The sequence below is a fragment of the Semicossyphus pulcher genome, unplaced genomic scaffold (assembly GCF_022749685.1).
Source record: "Semicossyphus pulcher isolate SPU_LCO1_2020_fin unplaced genomic scaffold, fSemPul1.0.p SCAF_13, whole genome shotgun sequence".
Classification (NCBI taxonomy): domain Eukaryota; kingdom Metazoa; phylum Chordata; class Actinopteri; order Labriformes; family Labridae; genus Semicossyphus; species Semicossyphus pulcher.
The window spans coordinates 8,497,124-8,518,727 of record NW_027211637.1 but is presented as its reverse complement, the minus strand read 5'-3'; the positions used below and the strand labels follow the sequence as shown (position 1 = coordinate 8,518,727).

Sequence of the window (21,604 nt, the reverse complement as noted above, 5' to 3'; positions counted from 1 at the left end):
GAAAAATCAAAAATAGTCCCCAAAAGTTCAAGAGAAGGCTGATTTTATGTCTCACCCTTTCACATCAAACTTTGGTGAGATTTTATTTTCTTGGTGCAGCAGTGAAGATTAAATGAATCAGTTGAAAAAGGGAGTGGTTCCTTCTTCATCATTCAACAGTTAGTTAAGTTGACTTGATGAATACTGGCCACATCCTTGGATTGTGTGATTTTTCAGGTCATAACAGGGTCACTGCAGACAAAAGGCTTTTTGTTTCAGCCTGCTCTCTCGCACTTCAGCACCGTCAAGAGTCCCAGGATGTCTCTGCCAGAGCAGCCCGGGTGTGATCAGCGTGAGTACAAAGTAGTTCCAGGATAAAGAAGGGAATAAAGGGCGACAGGACCTCCAGTAAAACCTCATGTTTGCCTCCATATGAGTGATTTAAGTGTCCTTACAGTGAACTGTGTCTATGACTCTCTGTTCCTCTGATAGACAATGGAGTATTGTTACCGGGAGGGTGAGCCTTCCACTGAGTGGAGATCACAGGGGAGATGATGACATTGAAGTCAGTGGGATAAAAATACTCAAAGAAGCACAGTGCACAATGCACACACCCACGCATGTGATGGATTGTACGTGCATGAACACATTATCGCTCGTGCAATAACAATAATACGTGCTGAGAAACATGGACGCAGCAAATTGCTACTGTCAGAAGCAGCAAAAGATCATATGTACACTGGCACATCCTACAGGGCCGAGGAAATGAGGTGAGACAGTTAATTTCATATTCGATCCACATGTAGCTTTGTGAATGTTCATGAAGAGCTCTGAATGAGTTTTACGAGTGAACATATTCAGCCCGCTATCACGCACAATATTAATACACGTGCTCACACTTAATTAATCTTCACTTGCTCTTAATTCTTTCAGTCCTGAGCATGAGTGTGATTTATGAGGATTTATTTTGTCACTTTCGCTTCAGTCTTTGCACGGTAGGATTATTTATTCATTCATTTTAAACTTGTACCACATGTACGTCTCTGGGCCAAAAGTGGAAATCCAACATTTGAAGAAAAGTGCTACTTTTGGCAAATCCAACACGAGCAGAATATGAGGGCTTTCATGCCAATACAATTCTCTGTATCAAGAGGTGGGACGTAACAAAGTACAAATACTCCGGGAGAGTTTTGAGGTATCTGCTCTTAAGTATTTATTGTTCTGACAACTTTTTACTTGAACCTTCTACATTTTAACACGAATGTCTACTTTCTACTCCTTACATTTTCAAAACAGCCTTGTTATTTTAAAGCTACAGTGAGGAACTTTCAGTTTGTGTTGAATTTGGCGCCCCCTGTGGAGAAAGCTGACCACTTATTTCCGCAGATTTTTTCCTGTACATACTTAAGTAGTGGTTTTTAGCAACAAATCTCATCCTGCTTTCTTTAACAGTCATATGTATCACTCACCTTAAATGTTTACCCTGGAAAATGTTAACAAAGGCAGCGTGCATTTAATCACCTCGTCTCACCTACCCCCCGCCAGCAGTTTCAGGCATTCAAAATAACTACATAGAAATGATCAATCTTGTCGCTGATGTTCTGATTTGCTTTTGTAGCTCATACAAAGTAATCAGAGTTAATTTCAGTGCTTTTGAACAGCCTTTCCATTACAAAGACCAATTTTAGCCTTTATTTATAGAACAAGTGAAGAGAGACAGGAAATATGGGGAGAAGAGAGTGGGGAATGACATGCAGCAAAGGTTCAAGGCTGGAAGTCGAGCCTGGGGTCGCTGCTGCGAGGACTGTAGCCTCTGGGGCGCCTGCTCTACCCACTGAGCAAAACCAGCGGCCCTACAAATACCAACTGAACTGGCTATGATAATAAAACGTTGAAAAGATGATACCTGGGCAGATCAATCAGCATATCACACATGACAGACGTAGCATGATGTTATAGACGAGAAAAAACAGACTAGAAGAAAACGGGGAGTAAAGATGTCTGGCTGATGGATGTCTGTGACAGGGAGAACTAAAATGTTTGACGTGGACCAGCTAACATTGCCAACAAGATCAGAGCAGATAATCCCAATCACATTCATTTGCACATTGGATCAAACTTAATGTGTATTAGTTTTAGTATATTACTCTTTACTACTTAAATTGATTGGTTTAAAGTCAATAATCTCTCAAATATAACATGAGGTTAAATTAGCTTTGCAGGTAAACAGCAACAAAACGGTGCAACAGTACATTTCACAGTCAGGCGTTTCTCACTTTTTTACTTGAGGAAGTTGAACTTCTACCACCAGAGTGTTTTTAACACAATTATCTCTTCTTGTACTCAGTAAACCTTTGCCCTCCTTTCTTCTTATGAACTCACTGCTTCATTTGCTCTGTCTTGAAGTTCTGCTGTAGTTCCCGTGAGTTTTCTGTTCTCCATCTCTCTCTCTGCCGACCACTTTCAGCTCACTCATTTGTCATGCTCATTCTTTCAGCACCTCTTCCCTCTCTTGTTACTGAAGTTAACATCACTGCGTCTCTGTATTCCTCATCACAGCGTGCATGTGTGTGTGTGATCTGGGTCGATTGACACACTGTAATTGCGAGAGACTTTACATTGTGGGGGTTGTTTGTGTGTGTTTTCATGTGTGTGTCTGTGTTATCTCATTATGATCCAGAGGAATGGTGCGGCTGCCTGTGCAGCTGATTAGACCGTCAGAGTCACTCTGCCAAGACAAATACACACAAGAGCTTGCGATACAGAGAGAGAGAGACATCCAGGCCACTTTGTTCTCATGTGCGCCAAGCCAAACACATCACGACCCCAACTACAAAACCACTGAGACAAGTGACTACAAATTATAAACTTGTGTACACGTACTTGGCGAATAAGCCTGATTCTAATTAATGATTGTAGCCTACATGTGTCATACAGTGACCACTGCTCAGCAAAGGCCCTTTTTAAAGGGACAGTTCACCCTGCAATGTTCAACAGCTTTCACTGAGTAATGGATGTTTTTGGTTTCAGATCCTGGGAATCAAACAGCTCCTTTTTCAGCTCCCAATTGTTCAACAAAGTTTTGACATTCTGTTTGGAAATCTGTTGTTGGAAAGCCACAAATGACAGTGCCAACATTATTGGAGCAGATACAACACAGCCACAGGACAAAGTTACATTTATACATGAGAGACTTGGCCTGTTTTGTCTCTTAGAAACAGCTGACTCACTATTTACTCACTAGGACTGACAAAGCAATGGGTGAATGTGACCTATAAGTTTCTTGCTGTTTAAATTAAAGAAAAAGAAAGAAAGAAAGAAAGTACCAGAAGTAAGAGTCGATGGTGTACATTACGGCGGCTGACGTGGGCAACTGTGCTGCAACGGCCATTTCCATAAGAAGAAAAAGGCCGCAAATTCAAAAACGCATGCAAGAGTTCAAAACAAATGCAACAACGGAAATGCACCGAAAATGAAAAAAAAAAAAAAAAACATGCTGCAAAAGGCCGAAACAAATGTATTAACATCAAACACAAATACAAAGTCAAAAACACACAAACCCAGAAAACACATGCAAAAGAAAAAACGCTACAAATACAGTCAACACAACAGAAGTGCTCCAGGCCTGTAGGGGGCGCTCGGTGTAACAGGATTATTATTGACTGAAGAGAGAGAGAAGACAGTGAATTTATTAATTATCAGAAGTTGTAACATTAGACACCGCTGGAGCAGATTGTCTCTGTTGTTCATGTGCCACTGACTGCTGTGCAAAAACACAACTTTATAACACGAGCAAAGAAATCACACAGCTTTGGTTGAGAAACAGCTCCTGATTCACAGATAGCTTTGCTAAAGCAAATGCTGCAGCTAGCGGTAGGCTACTTTCAGATGACTCTGCAGGTGTTGGACTCTGAGCGCAATGAAGTGATGGTGTTAACTTTTGTATATTTTGTTTTGCACAAAGCCAAAAGTATGACGTGATAGCAGAAGTGCACCAAATTTGACAATGCACTTACTTTTGACCTCTGCAATATACACACCAAATCCAAGTTGATTGGATGAACAGTTCTTAAGCTATGCAAATTAGATCTACAGACAAGACAGACTTTTTATTATTTATCAGTGTTCTATGATTTTGGGAGGAACAGCCAAGCATGCAGTTTTGTTACAATATTAAAATTCTGTCACAAATTGTTGTAAAAAAAAAAAAAAAAAACAGAAGGAAGGAATGCATGGCAGTGTGAGGTAACATGATATATGAAACATGTTAGTTTAGAAGTTTGTGCGGTGCATCCTGATCCTCACAACTCTAAGTAGAATAAATATGTCAGTCCTTCCAGTAAGTCTATTAAAGAGACACGCCGACAATGAGAAAAAACGCCCAGCTGCTAAAACACGTTCTGTCTGATCGGGCCCTAACACACCCCTGTGATCAGAGCCCGACACTGTGCAGAGTCAGCTGATAGCACCGCTAGCTGCACGTGACTAAATTAGATCAGTAGCCAAAGGAAGCAACACTTACCTCTTGCTCTCGATACACCGAGCGCCCCGACACCCATTTTTTGACCCCACCTTGACTTATGTTACCTGTCTTTCTGTCTCAGAGAGAACATTTGGACAAATACAAGAGCTGGAGGAGAGCATAGGAGGACAAATGAGACTCAGTTTTAATCATACGACCCAGGAAGAAAGATGAACAAAGGAGACATCCACCTTTTGTACTCCCAGCTCCTCCAGTGCATACAAGTCTGCAAAAATGAATAAGGGCTGCTCTTTAAATCTGATGATTGAAACATCTGTCAAGAGTCCCAGGTTTTTTTTATTTTTTTATTCTTTAATATTCACAGTTCAATGCTGGTCAAGGGGTGGCGATACATTTAGTCTCATGGTCTGGTTTTATAAAAATGTTACATGTCTGAAATTCCTAAGTACAGAATCATTTCCAGGATTTTAAAACCAGCTTGGCCAACCAACAGACGTAATTTGATTACTGTTGGACTTGGCTGTTCCTTAAAGTCCATTAAAATAATGGCTGGGCTTCCTCTCTCAACACTCATCTCTCACTGCAGTGAAAACATGGGAAGCTGGCTCTCTCATTTAATCTGTCTTTTCTTTTCATACTTCATTGAAAGTAAGTCAGGAAATTAAAGACAGACATAAAGTAGAGAAGAGGGTAAGACAGACCGAGAGCTGATGAAGAGTTATGGTAGTAATCACAGATTAGAAATGTCAAGTAAAGACCTGGAAATGGAGCAAAAATGACGGTAAATATGAGCTTATTCATGTCCAGTTTGAAGGGCTTTGATCCAAAAGCAACATACATGGGAAAAATAAGAGGGTGATTTACAAGCAATTATTTTTTTATTGTGCTTTCAATCCTTTAAGTCCACTTTTTATCCACATAAACACTGCACTATTGACCCTGCTGAAGAGCTTTTGCCCCACTGGACTTTAAAGTGTCCCGTGTGTAGCACTTACTGAGGTTAACGTGGAATTCTGCCACTGTGGTGAGAGGAAGTGAGTGATTCAGCAAGTTTTTTTTCCAAGAGGCACAAAGGACAGGAAGCGAAAGTGGGCTTTTACTTTGAAAGGGACCATCTGATCTTTTCAAGCGTACAATACGGCTCTGCTGAGGAGTTCAGTCAGCTGTTTGTGAGTTCTAATGTGTGCTCACCTTTTATTTACTTTGTTCAATCTGTCAGTTGTTGGGTGCATATAAGTGTGTGTGTGTGTGTGTGTGTGTGTGTCTCTTTCTACACATTTGTTTCTACATATTTATGTTTGAATGTGCATGTCTTTCATCATGTTTGTGTGTGTTTCTGTCTGTTTCACTGCATATTTATATGTTTAAGTTTGTGTCATTTGTTTTGTTTAACTGTGTGTGTGTTTGTGTGTGTTCATCCACGTCAGTGTGTGTGTGGGGGGTCTGGTCCTGTATGTCTCTGTATGTCGTCACTGAAATATGGCGGTTTATTTTCACATCTATGACAGTGCTCAAGCAGCCGTGTAACTCACCGTGGGGACTCTGGTTAGTGTGTATGTGGGTGAGAGAGAAGTAGTGAGCCAGAAACACAAAGACTTAAGACCCACATTAAAGGTTTATATGTTTTTGGAATCCAGAGGAACACCATGTGGTGAGATTTAATCGAAACTCACTCACAGTAAAGTAAAGGACAGTGTGTGAGCCAGACTCAAGTTATATTTCTTGCTCTATTGAGGTGTTGGATGAATGCAACAGATGGCACCAAAACACTGAACTGAGAGACACAAAGGTGGCATGAGAGACACAAGAGTTTGAGCCTGTCTGCCTCTAACTGAGATGAAACACCTACTAGGTCAAAGGTCATCCCACCCAGAGTCTGGTCCGAGGGCTTGCGGCCTATACCCTGGAGAGGTCACCCAAACAGACGGGTGTGTGTGTTCTCCACTAGTTAACGACTGGTTAAATAAATGGACAGACTCCCCGTGGTGTCTTCAATCCAGACGGACACCGGCGAGGACGCAGGTTGATGTGATGGTGGGACGCACACACACAAAATACACACAAGCAGGGAGCCTGGGACTCATTTCATGCACACCTGGGCATGCTCAGACACAAACTGCTTTTAGGACATTCACATAATCCCATGGGTAAATCCAACAAATGCAGCAATGTTTTTTTAAGAACGTTTTTAAGACAACATAAGCTTTGAAAATGTCTCCTGTTATATGCTGAGTATTTTTAATTACCGGAATGCACCAGAATATAAGACGCAGTCTGTTTTTGTTTTTCTACAGCTATGTATTAATAAAAATGTGTGCACAAGTTATTTCAACACTATTACAATTTATAATAACATATTGGAAACACACACAAGTTATAGCCTACCATCTTTTCACCATGTCGAGTTTGCAATCCTGCTAGCTACCGGTGCTGTAGCTAGCGGTAGCTGGCAGCCGACGGCAACGTTGATCGTTGTGAGGATGGCGGCTTCACTGGTGATCATGACGGTGCATGTCCGTGACAAAGTGTTAGCAACAACTAAGAACTGCGGCATATTAGGCTCGTTCGAGATGACTGTCGGCTTGCCTCGACAACAGGCCAGAGTAGCCGATTGCAGTCAGCGGAGGAGTCATAAAGTCGGACTGCTCGCCTCATCAAGCATCTATAATATTAACGCCTCACTATAAAATGATGGGAATAAAGTCTTCATTTGATGTTGTTGTTATTATTATTATTATTATTGGATTAAATATTAAATATTGGCATTACATTTTATTCAGGGATAGCTATTTAGATATAAACACCATTGCAGATATCTTTATTAAGCCAGTGTTCACAAGGAATGTGTAAAGTGTTCAATTGTAAATGGAAGTACTTTCAAAAATCGTTTGGTGTCCGTCTGACACTCTCATCACTTCCTTGTGTCCTGTTGGGGGTGTCAGCCAATAAGTCGTTTCCCATCATGCATGGAGTGCGCAGTCAGTGGAGAGCAACTGCAGCGCCTGGCCCTGAAAACTACGACCACTTTGTTCCCGCAGGACTGCAAAGCCTCGCGCAGTCGTACCATCATGCAATGTGCTTGGTAAAGCGGCGATTGATTCTGCGCAGGCCTCGCTCATCTCAAACAAGCCTATTGTAAATAGGAGACGTTGCAGTGGCTTGGACCCGGAAACAGTTTAATGCAGAGGTGTGACGTCACTTAATTACCAGATAGCGCCATCACCTGAGTCAAATACCGTAACACAATAACATACCTCTCCCTGCACTTTATACAGGTATATTGGCACAGCCCGCTTTTCTAGATGAAAAAAAATTGTTAAAAGTGCCTCATATACACCGAATTCTACAGTATTTTATAATTTATTATTCTTTTTCATTTTTGAATCTTCTGTTGTCCGTAGTGCTGCAGCTCATAACAGCAGGTTTTACACACCATAACTCTTGCCTAAAACTCATTTATTTACTTTACATAACTTTGCTTTACAGTCTTTCTGAACCTGCAGACATATACATGTAAACAACTCTCCACAATCTCTGCACACAATAAGAATACATATAAGGTTTGATTAATTGCCACCAATTGATTATATGAACTGCTTTCCTAAACTGCTCCTGTGTTCCCGGTAGGTCTCAAACAAATGACCTACTTTTCATTAAAAGGCTGCCCAGTACCTTATAAGGCGACCATTGACTAACTGGGCTCACAGTTATTCAGCACGGGCAGAGGAAGACATGCACTGTTTTTTATGATGTGCCATAAAACCCCGAGTCCAAAACCCACAAAGAGGATGACAGATTGAGAGTGTGGTGGAAAATGGCACGAAGAGAACACACACTTTGACAGACACCTAACCCTACATGAGAAAATGAATGCAGTAATACACCTTCTGTACTTTTGTACAAGCCACCAACCACACACTCTTTCCACTAAAGGGTTGGCACTCTCCCACCCCGCTGTCTCATTTCCCCTTCCTTTGCTTTTTACCAATATCCAGCTTTCCTCTCCCTTATGCCCACTTTGACCCCCTCCTGCTGGGCCGCGCAGGGCGGCACACTGGGCTGCGATTTGGTGGACCGCCGTGAAACAGCGTTCTACGAGCCTGCCTTAAATAGCTCCATTCATTGATTCGTGTCTTTCAAACATCTCCAAGTGCGAGGCTCAGCAGAGGGTCCCACTGAGCTGAGTGGCTGTGTGGAGAGCCAGCCTGTGCGGTTGAAAAGATGTATAGAGGGCCTGACGCTGTGGCTGAGTAGCCCCGCAGAAAGACTCATGGCAGAGCTGCCTGCTGAGGCTTAACCTCCAACCCGAGGGATGTGAGCACAGAGAAAGGCCAGTCTGAGCTGTGTTTGTCTTAAAAAAAACATCTTGGCATCGGCCATATTTGTTCCATTAGGCTGGTTTCCTACACAGGACTCCTTAGAGGCCACCATTGATTCCTTACCATCTCATATGTACCGTGCTTCATTTGTAGAATGATAGAGTTGCTTCCTACCTCTTTCCTGCAGTGAAAATGTAGCAATTCGTTATGTTGATCATACTTTAAAGTAGTTAGAAAACCATTTCTCATAATTTAACATTTGACATATAAACAGTTTTACTTTATATTAACTGAACATTTGTCACAGTTCTGCTCCACCGCTCACCTCCCCTATCCCAGTAATTTTTCACTCAACCCTCCTCTGCTCCACTCTGCCTTCCTGCCACGCCCACCTCGTCAGCTCACTCAGCTCACCTGGGCATACGGCTGCTTCTCATCAGTGAGAAAGCCAGTATTTAAGCCTCTCCTGCTCACACACTCATTGCCAGATTGTTCTTCTGCACTCATGCAAGGCTTTGCAGCACTCTCACTCAGGCCATGTCTACACATACACAGGAATTACTGAAAACTGAGTTTTTGCCTCCTTCATCCACACAAGCATGGTTATAAAAAATCAACAGAAACGCCGTCATGAGAATGCCACACCAACAGGCAGCGATATAATAGAAGAGGAAGAAGAATTGCAGCCAATCAAAAGTCTGAAAAAATCTATCCCAACGCCTTTGCTCCTCATTACAGTAGACGAGTAACCGTACATATGTGTAAACGTGGAAAAAGTCCTGTTAAGCATCACTGTTTTTGTCAGGTTCGTCATTTTGCAAGGAATGTCGCCTCATTAGTGACGCGTCACCATGAAGATAACGGCGCACAGCCTGACGTCACAAGCCAAAAACGCGGTTTACCCAGTCTACACGTCTCCGTAGAAACAGAGTTTCTAAAAGTCTTTACCCTGGCTGGAGTTTCACCAAAGATCCGTTTTCAGAACCAAAACTTCATTTGTGTGGACGAAAGGCCGAAACTCTTCAATGTCATCAAGCATAATATTAAATTTAATCAGAAAAAAAACCTCCTTGAAATACCTCCTGCCAAACCCACAGAAAATAATCACCACCAGCCTCCCAGCTTTCAAGACTCCCCAGTTAACCATTATTCCACGTAGGAAGCCATTCCAAACCACAAACACACAGTTATCTCTACTCTCAAGTAACTCAACACCAAAAGACAGAAAGACAAAGTCAGCAAGTAGCTGATAGACATAGTGGAGTATTAAGCAGCTAAAGATAAAAAAAAATATTGGTGGACGCCAAACAAGAGCTAAAATTAGAAAATAGTGTTATTTATTTAACTTATTTCTCCGGTTGGACCCAAACATGGCTCCAAAATGAGTGCTAATGTCCTCCATCCCCACACCGATCAGCCATAACATTATGACCACTGACAGGTGAAGTAAATAACATTTATTATCTAATTACAATGGCATCTGTCAGTGGGTGGATGTTAGGCAGCAAGTGAACATTTTGTCCTTGAAGTTTAAGTGTTGGAAGCAGGAAAAACGGGCAAGCACAAGGATGTGAGCGACTTTGACAAGGGCCAAACTGTGATGGCTCGACAACTGAGTCAGTGCATCTCCAAAACTGCAGCTCTCGTGCGGTGTTCCCGGTCTGCTGTGGTCTGTTCCTACCCAAAGTGTTCCAAGGAAGAAAAACCGATGAACCAGCGACGGGGTCATGGCCAAGGCTCATTGATGCGTGTGAGTAGTGAAGGCTGGCCCGTGTGGTCCTATTCAGCAGAAAAGCTACTGAAGCTCAAATAGCTGAAGAAGTTGATCCTGGTTCTGATAGAAAGTTGTCAGAACACGTAGTGTGTCACAGTTTGTTGCGTATGGGGCCACCCAGACCGGTCAGGGTGCCCATGCTGATGTAATGTTATGGCTGATCGGTGTAAGAACGTTCAATTTGTCAAAGGCATAATCTCTATATTTTTGTGAGATGAATAAATCAGTTTTTTTTTAATCACTTGTATTCGTCACAAATTTTCCAGTTTCTATTGTTACTCTGCGAGTTAAGATTTATATTAAAGTGGCCAAAAGCTATAATAATGGAGTATTAAAGCTGAACTTATATAGTCAGCTGATATCAAAGTTTAAATAAACAGTCCAAATGGAAGGGCCTTTTTATGGCTACCCTGTTACAAACATTAAAAGTGAATGTGATTTATAGTTTCCAAACATCTCCTTTAGTGAACGTAGACAGAGTGCAGCAGTGGTTCAGTGTGCATACAGAAATATATGGTTGTTACACAACTGTGAGAGCTGTATATCACAGAGTTTTCCTCCAAAACCAACTCATTGTTATTTATTGCATGTGGTTACCAACACAGATGAGTTATGTGTTTGTGTGGGAATCTATGTGTGTGTTTTTGTGAATGAATGATGTGCTGAAACATTTATCCTTCGCAGATACTTTGTAGCCCCCCAAATTTTCCACCGACAAGCCATCCCAACACACACACACACACACACACACACACACACTTCCTATTTTCACCCTGGCTTACCTCTCCTCTGTGTCCCACGTAGATGAAGGCACACATGGGCTGGAAGGCTCCGGTCCCACAGGCCAGGAGGTGGGTGCGGTTGTAGGGCTGCAGGAGGCGAACGAAGTTGGCACACTCCGTCTGCAAAACACAGAAACACACACACACACACAGATTTAAACCTTTTATCACACAGAAATATGTTCCAATGTGGTAAGATGAACTTCTTTATTTGACCCCACAGATAATGAACCATGTCTAACTTTCCATTTAAGTAAAAAATACATCTCTGTGCAGATACAGGATGTACTGCACACACACACACACACACACACCCCAGAGAAAATCCCTTATATAAATCAAATCTCACAGTGCAACAGTAACTGTCATCCAAACGCAGATAACTTGATTTTCAGGGTATTGAAAAGAACCAAAATGATTTCTTCATAATGCTTATGGATCCCACATGTTTGTGTCGAGGGCCAAGGAAAGAGCTTTATTAGTTGAAATTGATATCCGAGGACACGTATCTCTTAGTTCTGGACATCAGCCAGAGGGACAGGCCAATGTTGTAAAACAAGTTTCATCACATTCGGGTCAAAAGAACTTTGTCAAGATGTGTAAAACGAATGTTAGGACGTCAAAATGAAAATGTGAGGGATCGTCTCCATGTCAAGTGAAGGCAAATAAAGACAATAAGAAGAACTTCCAAAACAGTCTGACTTCTCTACAGCACTTTCATAGTCATTCTGTGAACTGTGTGTCATTCTCAGCTTCTAGTCAGGAAAACTGGGGGGTATACTACAAAGCAGGATTTGCGGTTATCGATGTAACTTCAGGGTTAACTCTGAGTATTCAGTACTACGAAGGTGGTTCACTTTATACCGGTGTAGATCACCATGGTAACTTATGCTAAATGCCTAACCTGCTCTGGAGCAGGTTATGTTGGAGATAAGAGATCAACCTGAACTGAACACCGCCCACTGACCAATCAGGTCTCTTGATTCAGGAGCTCTGTGAGCTGATGTTGAGAAGGAGGAGAGAGAGAGAGAGAGAGACCGGGAAACCACTTTCCCGTATGACTTTTTGAAATATATTAATTTTGCTTTACTGATGTACATGTACAACAAAGACTGATAGAAACAGTGAAGCCTGAAATACTTTAGTACTTAAAAGATATGAAAGTTAGCATACGTACTGTTTGTCATGTTTTAGCATATTTTTTGAGCGTGCAGTTCCTTTGAGGTTGTTCTGTAGAATATTCTGGAGTATTTGTCATTGTTTTAGAATGTTGCAATAATAATAAACATACATTTGCATAAAGGAAGCATATGTGTCCATTCTCATGTTGATAAAACCTTAAAAAATATATCTTTAAGGTAAATTTACAACAGGTAAAAAATGTGTGATTCATTTGGGATTAATCGTGAGTTAACTCTGGACAACCATGCGATTAATCGCGATTAAATATTTTAATCGATTGACAGCCCTAAACGTAACACACGAGTGTTATAATAAATATATGGTGCTCTAATGATGGAGCAGTGATAGGCCATTATTATATCTGGGCATTTATACAGTCTGCTTTTTTTGCGGTTTTTAGTCTGGATTATGTGTCATTTCTGCATTTCTAAAATCATAGTTTGACCTGAGTTTGTAAAATATGCCGATCCGCCGATGGCAGACTTGCCCGTGTTGATACTCTGGATATGTTGGACTCGCTTCATAGTATAAGCCCCTGGAGACAAAAGTGTAATAGTGAAACAAAGCCTAAAAAAAACGTAAGCACATAATGTAAAAAGGCCGAGCACAGACGCTCACACACACATTAGAGTGAGAACAAAAGAACTTGTGACCGAGGAAACAAGAAGTTTCTGTACTCAAGGGGGACCAGAGGAAACAGAGGGCACGAATACTTCCTACTTCCTGTCTGCAACTGCAGCTGACAAAGCGGTTGTCAACCAAGAAGGAAGGGATCGGCTGGGTGTCATTCTCTCAAGTTAGCAAGGTCAAACTCATTTCTACATGATGAGCGTCTGGGGTGATCCGACTAGTGGTTCACACATGTACTTCTCCCAGTATAAAAAAATTAGATTTTGCATGTGCATGTTTGCATGTTCTAGTTTATTAATGAATAAATCTGTCATTTTGCGATTGTGTGTGGCCTGCTTTCCTCTGAACCTTGCAGTCAGACACTCAGACATTGTTGATCATTTCCTCGAGTGCTTTGCAGCGCTGAAGTCTTGATGTAAACCATGTTTCTGCAGAACGGGACACAGTTTACATCATTGCATTGCTCTATCTAAACATTTCCAGACCAGTAATAAACTAAACAGAAACACATTTGTATTACAACACTTGCAATAAATCACAATTTGCTGGTAATTATTCAGCCTATACAAAAAGGGGCATGTAGGTTTCTAGGTTTCTGTGCCTCTTATTCCTTAAAGGAGATATAAGAGGTCCAGGAAAGCCTACCAGGTGGACTTAGCATGAATAAAAGCACGTCTCTCCTGAGTTTCCGTTCTACTACTCAGGGAGTCGTCTTACACATCTGTGCGGCCAAAGAGAGCAAAGAGTGGAATGAAATGTTGAAAAGAAGAAATATGCTTCGCTCTCCCACCCTGGGATTCAGGTTTAACATATCTGTGTGGTCTTATTGAGATTAAGTGGCAATAAGGGGAGTGGTGTCAAACTGAAAATGAATCGGTTCGCTTACTAAACCTGGTCTCGTCTCCCTGGGAGATCTCAGGGAGTCGACTTCACATCCAGCCAAGGTTAGAAAAGTGAAAATTGAGTTACCGCATAAATAAAACAGGTTCAGGGCTATTTGGTGGAAACAAAAGTTTGCAGTGTTCATTTATTAACCTTTGATTATGAAGGGGAGGATGGTTGACCACAAAGACTCTTTCCGAACAACACCAGGCTGCCCATTCACACAGCTCACACTTTAAAGCTGCCCACAGAAACCACTGTGTTGTGTCTTTGGGGCTTTGAAAGGCATGTGGAGCCTTTTAAACATGAAAATTATAACCACATTTCACTGAGAAATGTATATCATTAACATACACAAACAAGAACGAGATCCTGGAAGCGTCCCCTGGCCTTTACATTTTGCAGTACTGAGACTTATTTCCCATACGGTACGGTGATTTTGTAGCGCACAACTGGAGGGCACTGTGCTGTCAGATGAAGTAAAGGATTTCAACGTTTAGCCGAAGATTAAGGTGTTAAACAACTACTGCAAAGTCACTTTCCAACATGTACAACAATGGTCAAACAATTGTACAAATGGTTTAGGAACTATATCCACTCCAGAGGACAGAACTTGGGCTGAAGAAGCAAGACGACTCTAGAGGGCGGGTTTGGATACATGTCAGAACAAACACTGTTTATGGCGAAATGTGGTCTTTATTTTGTGAAATATGAGTTTTATCAAAGTCTGATTTGTTAATGGGCTGTACAGTGGTGCAGTGGTTAGTGCTGTCGCCTCACAGCTAGAAGGTTCCTGATTCGAATCCCAGTTTGAACGTAGGGGGCCTTTCTGTGTGGAGTTTGCATGTGCTCCCCATGCAACCGTGGGTTCCCTCAGAGTACTCAGGCTTCCTCCCACAGTCCAAAGACATGCTGGTTAGGTTCATTGTTGACTCTAAAATTGCCCAAAGGTGTGAATGTGAGCGAGAAAGGTTGTCTGTCTCTGTGTGTCAGCCCTGTGATTGACGTGCGATCAGTCCAGGATGAACCCCGCCTCTTGCCCAATGATTGCGGGGATCGGCTCCCGCCCAGTTTGTCCAAATAGGGCATTGGTGCATTGGTGGGACTCACTAGAAAAGAAGGCATTTACTAATGTTATTTCTTACACTAACTTATGTTAAAAGCCAATGGATTTAAATCTGGAAGGCCAGTTTGCTTCATGTTAAATAAGCTTTTCTTTGAAGAGGGGCAGAGGAAGTTTAGGCCAACGGTGTTCTGCTGCTGCTGCTGCTGCTGCTGCTGCTGCAGAATCTTGCTTGATATGTCTTTACTTACACAGTCATGGCCGGTTGAAAGAGTGGAAGAGCTAACATAGAGCTAACACCAGCCCCTTTTACATTTCCACAGAGGCGGAGCTCTGCCTTTCAGCCGGCATTTGAGTTAGAGACGAAACAGCGCTGTGTGTGTATGTGAAGCCTGTGCTCTTTGTTTACAAGTTGCCCACCTTTTGCTTCTGCAACACTGGAACACAATGTAAAAACACACACCGGGGCAGCTTCACGTCAGCGTTGGTCCAGTGTAACATGGCAAAGCTGCATATGCTGCTGCCCCGGAATCACAATGTAAGAAGGGCTATCAAGAGGGCTCCAGCAGCACAAACATGTTTTATCAGCAGGCTAGCATTAGCTTAATGTTTAATAAGGTTTTCTTTGAAAGAGCATAGCAAAAGGAAGAGAGGGAGTTAAGGCCAAGACTGTGCTGCTGCTTGGAGAATTTAGCTTGATATGTATTCACTTTGATTGTCATTGCCACTTCATTAGTCATGTCCATGGAGGGAAGGGAAAGAGCTAACATAGAGCTAGCAGAAAAGAGGGCTCCAGCAGCCAAATATGTTCTGTGATGACTGACCCGGGCAGGGAGCGGCAGGTTTGGACATGGAGAGCAGTTTCCAGTATAAACAGCCAATGTTCAGTGGAAAGAAGTCAGATTCTGTAATGCTAACAGGAAATGAGGACCAACACATACACATAAATATGCACGTGTACAGGACCACAGGGAACACAAACACAATCACAGACACACACAAACATCATGACAGTAGTTCAAAGCCGGACTGCTGGATGAACCGGCCTCTCCAAGTCTTTGGTCTCAGTGGCTGTTTGATCCTCAAAGAAAGCACTCCTCTAAGTAGTCTTGATTGATTTCCAGTCGGCGCTGAAAACATTACGCTCTCGCCAAAGTGCATTTCCAAATATCTACCAAAGTCTCCCACCATGTAACAAATCAAATCATTATTTCATGATAGAAAACTACAGTCACCTACTTGGCTTCCTGGCAGGCGTCAAGGCTGCAACCGACATTTACCAACATTTTGGCAAAGAAAGGGCAGAGGACGGGAAGAAATAAACCTCACTTGGTCTCTGTGTCTTTGGCATCTGCAGCATCTTTTTCTCATTAATATCAAACAAAAAGCAAAGAGTCTTAAAGAAGAGCTTCTGTAGTGCCCTGAATCTGGAGCCCACATGTTTCATTAGCATATACAGTAGAGTATACTCTCAGACATAAGAGATTCACAATCTTTTAAGCCTGAAACTTAAACAGGGTTCACTCATGCTCAATTCAATATGGAAAATTTGTTTGCATACACCATACGGTCTTGCTTCAGTGTCATCAAGGAATCATACTCAGGAAGCATTCATAAGTAGACAGTGGATGTCTTCAATTTGTAGTGCGACTGCTTGTTTTTCGGATGTTGGAAAGTTGCACTCTTCAGACTACTGTTAGCTCTTTTAAAACATGTCTTAAAACACTTTTATTCACTTTTCTTAAGTTCAATCTCTTTATCTACTTTTACGTAATTCTTTGAAATTAAATTGATATTTGATTACTTCTAATTGATCTTCTTTTTTAATCTATCTTGTAAAATACACGGGAAGGCTGAATATTGCAACAGTAGGAGTTTGTTACCCAAGAGAATTCTGGGACTTCTGGGACTAGCCACTTCTTAAAAAGCCTACCCTAGATTCAGGCACCTTAGCTAACTATAGACCTATATCTAACCTTCCTTTTATCTCAAAGATCCTTGAGAAAGCAGTCGCTAATCAATTATGTGACTTTCTTCATAACAACAGTTTATTTGAGGACTTTCAGTCAGGATTTAGAGTCCACCATAGCACTGAGACAGCCCTTGTGCGAGTTTCAAATGATCTACTTACTGCTTCAGACAGAGGACTTCTCTCTGTACTCGTCCTGTTAGATCTTAGTGCCGCTTTCGACATGATAGACCATCACATCCTGTTACAGAGATTAGAACATTTAATTGGCATTACAGGATCTGCACTAAGTTGGTTTAAATCTTATCTATCAGCTCGATCTCAGTTTGTTAATGTTCATGATGTGTCCTCTATGCAAACCAAAGTTAGTCATGGAGTTCCACAAGGTTCTGTGCTCGGACCGATTCTTTTTACCTTATATATGCTTCCTCTGGGTAATATCATGAGGAAACACTCCATTAATTTTCATTGTTATGCAGATGATACTCAATTATACTTATCTATGAAGCCAGATGAAACCAATCAGCTATCTAAACTAGAAGCATGCCTTAAGGACATAAAGATCTGGATGACTAGAAACTTTCTGCTACTTAATTCAGACAAAACTGAAGTTATTGTGCTCGGCCCAAAACACCTTAGAGACTCTTTCTCTCATGATATAGCTGCCCTAGATGGCATCAGTCTGGCATCCAGCACTACTGTTAGGAATCTGGGAGTTCTATTTGATCAGGATATGTCCTTCATCTCCCACATAAAACAAATATCAAGGACAGCCTTCTTTCATCTTCGCAACATAGCAAAAATCAGACACATCTTGTCTCAAAACGATGCAGAAAAACTAGTCCATGCATTCGTTACTTCCAGGTTGGATTATTGTAACTCGTTACTATCAGGCTGCCCTAATAAGTCACTAAAAACTCTGCAGCTGGTACAAAATGCTGCAGCACATGTGCTGACAAGAACTAGGAAGAGAGAGCACATCTCTCCTGTATTAGCCTCTCTGCACTGGCTTCCTGTAAAATCTAGAATAGAATTTAAAATCCTTCTTCTTACTTACAAAGCTCTTAATGGTCAGGCACCATCATATCTTAAAGAGCTCATAGTGCCATATTACCCCTCTAGAACATTGCGCTCCCAGGATGCAGGCCTGCTTGTGGTACCTAAAGTCTCTAAGAGTAGTGTTGGAGGTAGAGCCTTCAATTACCAGGCCCCCCTCCTCTGGAACAATCTACCAGTCAAGGTCCGGGAGGCAGACACCCTCTCTTCTTTTAAGAGTAGACTTAAAACTTTCCTCTTTGATAAAGCTTATAGTTAGGGCTGGCTCAGGCTTGGACTAGCCCATAGTTATGCTGCTATAGGTTTAGACTGCCGGGGGGATCTGACACACCAAGCTTCTCTCTCTCTCTCTCTCTCTCTGACTCTCTGACTCTCTCTCTCTCTTTCTCTCTTCCTCTCTCTCTGACTCTCTCTCTCTCTCTGTCATATTAATGCAGCTCATTAACTCTGTATTTTCTGGTCCCATTAACATTACTAACCACATATCTTCCCGGGAGTTCTTGTGCTCCCTTGTCTTGAAGGTTCCTGAGGATCGTTGCTGCAGACCACCTGCTGCTGTGGACCTGCTCGACTGCAACAACTACTAACATCAGCCTTCCCCATAGTATCATTATTGTTGCTGCTAATGCTAATAGTAGACCTGTTGACTTCAACTGTTACAATTATGATTACCTCAGCCTTTATCATTACTCTGCTTCTCTCGCTAATTTATTTATTTATTTATTTATTTAGCCAATCTTCACCCTAGTCTACCACTATTATTGGCATTGCAACCATAAGTATGTGTCTGTTGTTGTTCATGTAACAAGGACATATGTTGTTGTGGTAACAAGAACATATGTTGTTGTTGCTCTCTTTGCCTGTCTCTATCCTGCATCTCCTTCTATCCCATTTTCGGCCCATCCAGTCGAGGCAGATGGCTGTTCAACATGAGTCTGGTTCTGCTCGAGGTTTCTGCCTGTTAAAAGGAAGTTTTTCCTTGCCAATGTGCCGAATTGCTAAGTGCTACTCATGGTGGATTGATGTTGGGCCTCTCTTTAAATAACTTAACAAAGAGTCGGTCTAGACCTGCTCTTTCTGTAAAGTGTCTCGAGATAACCCTGGTTATGATTTGGCACTATACAAATAAAATTTGATTGATTGATTGATTGACTTCTAAAAAATAAGGAAAATTATAACTGATTAGTTATAATGAAAGAGAAAGTACACTTAAGTTTAAGCATTCTGTTGTATTGTTACAACCCTAACAGTAGGAGTCTCTGGGACTCCAGGGTAAGGTTAATTATAACTGACAGGCTATAATTACTTAAGCTTAAGCATGTACCGTTGACCTGAACTTATGTCTTACAAAATATTTTGTTTTTTGTATCTATTTTTGCTTAATGTCACATTTCTTTCAAAAGCCCTTCCTGTCCTTTATGCTCTGTTTTTAACTGTGTAAAGCACTTTGAACTGCTCTATGTATGAATGGTGCTCTATAAATAAATTTACCCTGTGTGACCTGTCCCCAAAATGGCCACATTAAGCTTTCACTTTTACCTCAGTTATGCTTTTGTATTTGCTCGTCCGTGGCTTTAAGCAACAAGATCTTCTTCATTAAGCGCAGGGAAATGTTATCTTGTATGGTTAAAAGAAACAATGTTCACAGTTGGAAGGACAGGAGACGTTTAGACGTTTTGCTGGAGTTTAACAACTAAATCATGACCATTTTTTCAACAGTTCTTTCACTTACATTCCTAGACTCCAATGACTGCCAATAACTTGATTTAAACAAAGTGGAAGTGATCACGGCTCTAAAGCCAAACCAAGAGGGAAGCTTACTGACATTGGCAGGCTTGCCATGAAAGAGCGCAGAACTGAGCGCACAAATCTATCAGACTCACAATTCTGACTTGCATACACAATGGGCAACTGGTTTTTCTCAAGGTGAATTATGCACAGACTTTAGATAACTTCTGTTCTGCACGAAGAAAGCGTTGTTTCTGCTGATAATTATCGATTATTTTACTCTAGTAGAGATTGACGTAGTGATTAATGACTCTATCTGTAAGCAGTAGATGCAGATAGATGAAGCAGAAGAATGTGTTAACAGCCAAGACAAGACGCTGCATGCTTGGCTGAAGTCGCTGAGTGCCTCCCCTCAGCCTCTTATTTATTTGTGTGAGCTGTAATTAATGATGGAGGAGGTCATGAGGTTGTGACTCTGGGAGGAGGAATCACTATCAGTAAAAACATGTTTAAGGTGGCAGACACTTGTTAGCAGAAGGCTTTAGAGACAGAAGCTTTCATTAAACAGGAAAACAAACAAGGACATACCTCTCCGTCTGTATAATACTTCACTCTACTGAAGGAACATGTCACCTATTTTCAACCTTGTTTTTATCCATTAGAGTTATACAGCGTTGAAAACGCCTGCAGTTGTTACTTTAGCTGGGAGCAGCTGCAAATTATGTTTTTGCTCCAGCACCGTCATTTGATGTAGTTTGTGGACCAGAAGAACTTCAGGATAAATTAAAGATGACATACTACACGACCCACAGCTAAATTGGTACCCCCAAATATACGGGCAGAGGATGTTCGGATACACAGCCGTGTTTGTTCAAGACTAAGTATACGGCGGAGGATATACAGTGGAGCAAGGCTGAGGATGCAACTGCAATGCATCCTGGTATATGTAGGCAATGCCTACACAGCTTAAAGCAATAATCTCCAAGATTTGTATTGAAATAAATGTCTTTTAAGTCACTATCTATCGCCAACTGAGGTAACACAATTGTGATTGAGCCTATGGCCCACTGATGAAAGCCTTTGCATTTTCAGTATTATAGACTGTGTTGTCAGCAGTGTTGGTGGCAGCTTTTGCGGAAGAAATCAGAAGCGGCGCCGAGTTAGTGACGCGTTTTCCATCACCGAGCAGTGGTTGGTCTGCCAGAGAGGGTAGGCGGAGCTAAGCGGCTGCTTTTCCAGTATCTGCAAGTGTTGTGAGTAAACAGTAATCTACTACGGCTGAACAAACAAGAAAACCAATTTGACGCTCAGATGAATCAGTCTAAAAAGGAAAGCGACCGTCAGCGAGGAAAATCAAGAGAACCATAACAAAGGGATCCAACCGTGGACATCAAACATGCAACACTGTCTGGATATCTGGACAACATTTAACATTGCAAAAATTCTGTTTATTGTCAAGGTAAATACATATTGAGGATGTTAATGCAGCTAGAGCATATAGAGAACAATGGTACACTCTTTTGTTCTACTGAAATTGAAGGATGAAACGTGGTGTGATTACAATTAAAACCTTGAATTTAATTTTCTTTTCCTTATTTTCCAAGAAATATCTCTCTTTGTCTTCTGTTTTGTCTCATATGTATTTATCTGTATCACCACACACACACACACACACACACACACACACACACGTATACGTATGCATGCACGGGCACATGCTCAAGCTCAAAAGTCCAAAGAACTCTGTGACGACCTTT

At 41.6% G+C, this 21,604-nt stretch overlaps 1 protein-coding gene across 2 annotated transcripts in view; it reads right to left on the bottom strand.

Moving 5' to 3' along the window:
• Positions 1-21,604, bottom strand: part of sema3bl (sema domain, immunoglobulin domain (Ig), short basic domain, secreted, (semaphorin) 3bl) — an 83,615-nt gene that overhangs the window by 24,910 nt on the left and 37,101 nt on the right. For both annotated transcript variants that reach the window (XM_069659409.1, XM_069659410.1), the window contains exon 4: positions 11,338-11,457. In XM_069659409.1, coding sequence (XP_069515510.1) covers positions 11,338-11,457 — 120 coding nt within the window. The remainder of the gene's footprint in view (positions 1-11,337; positions 11,458-21,604) is intronic.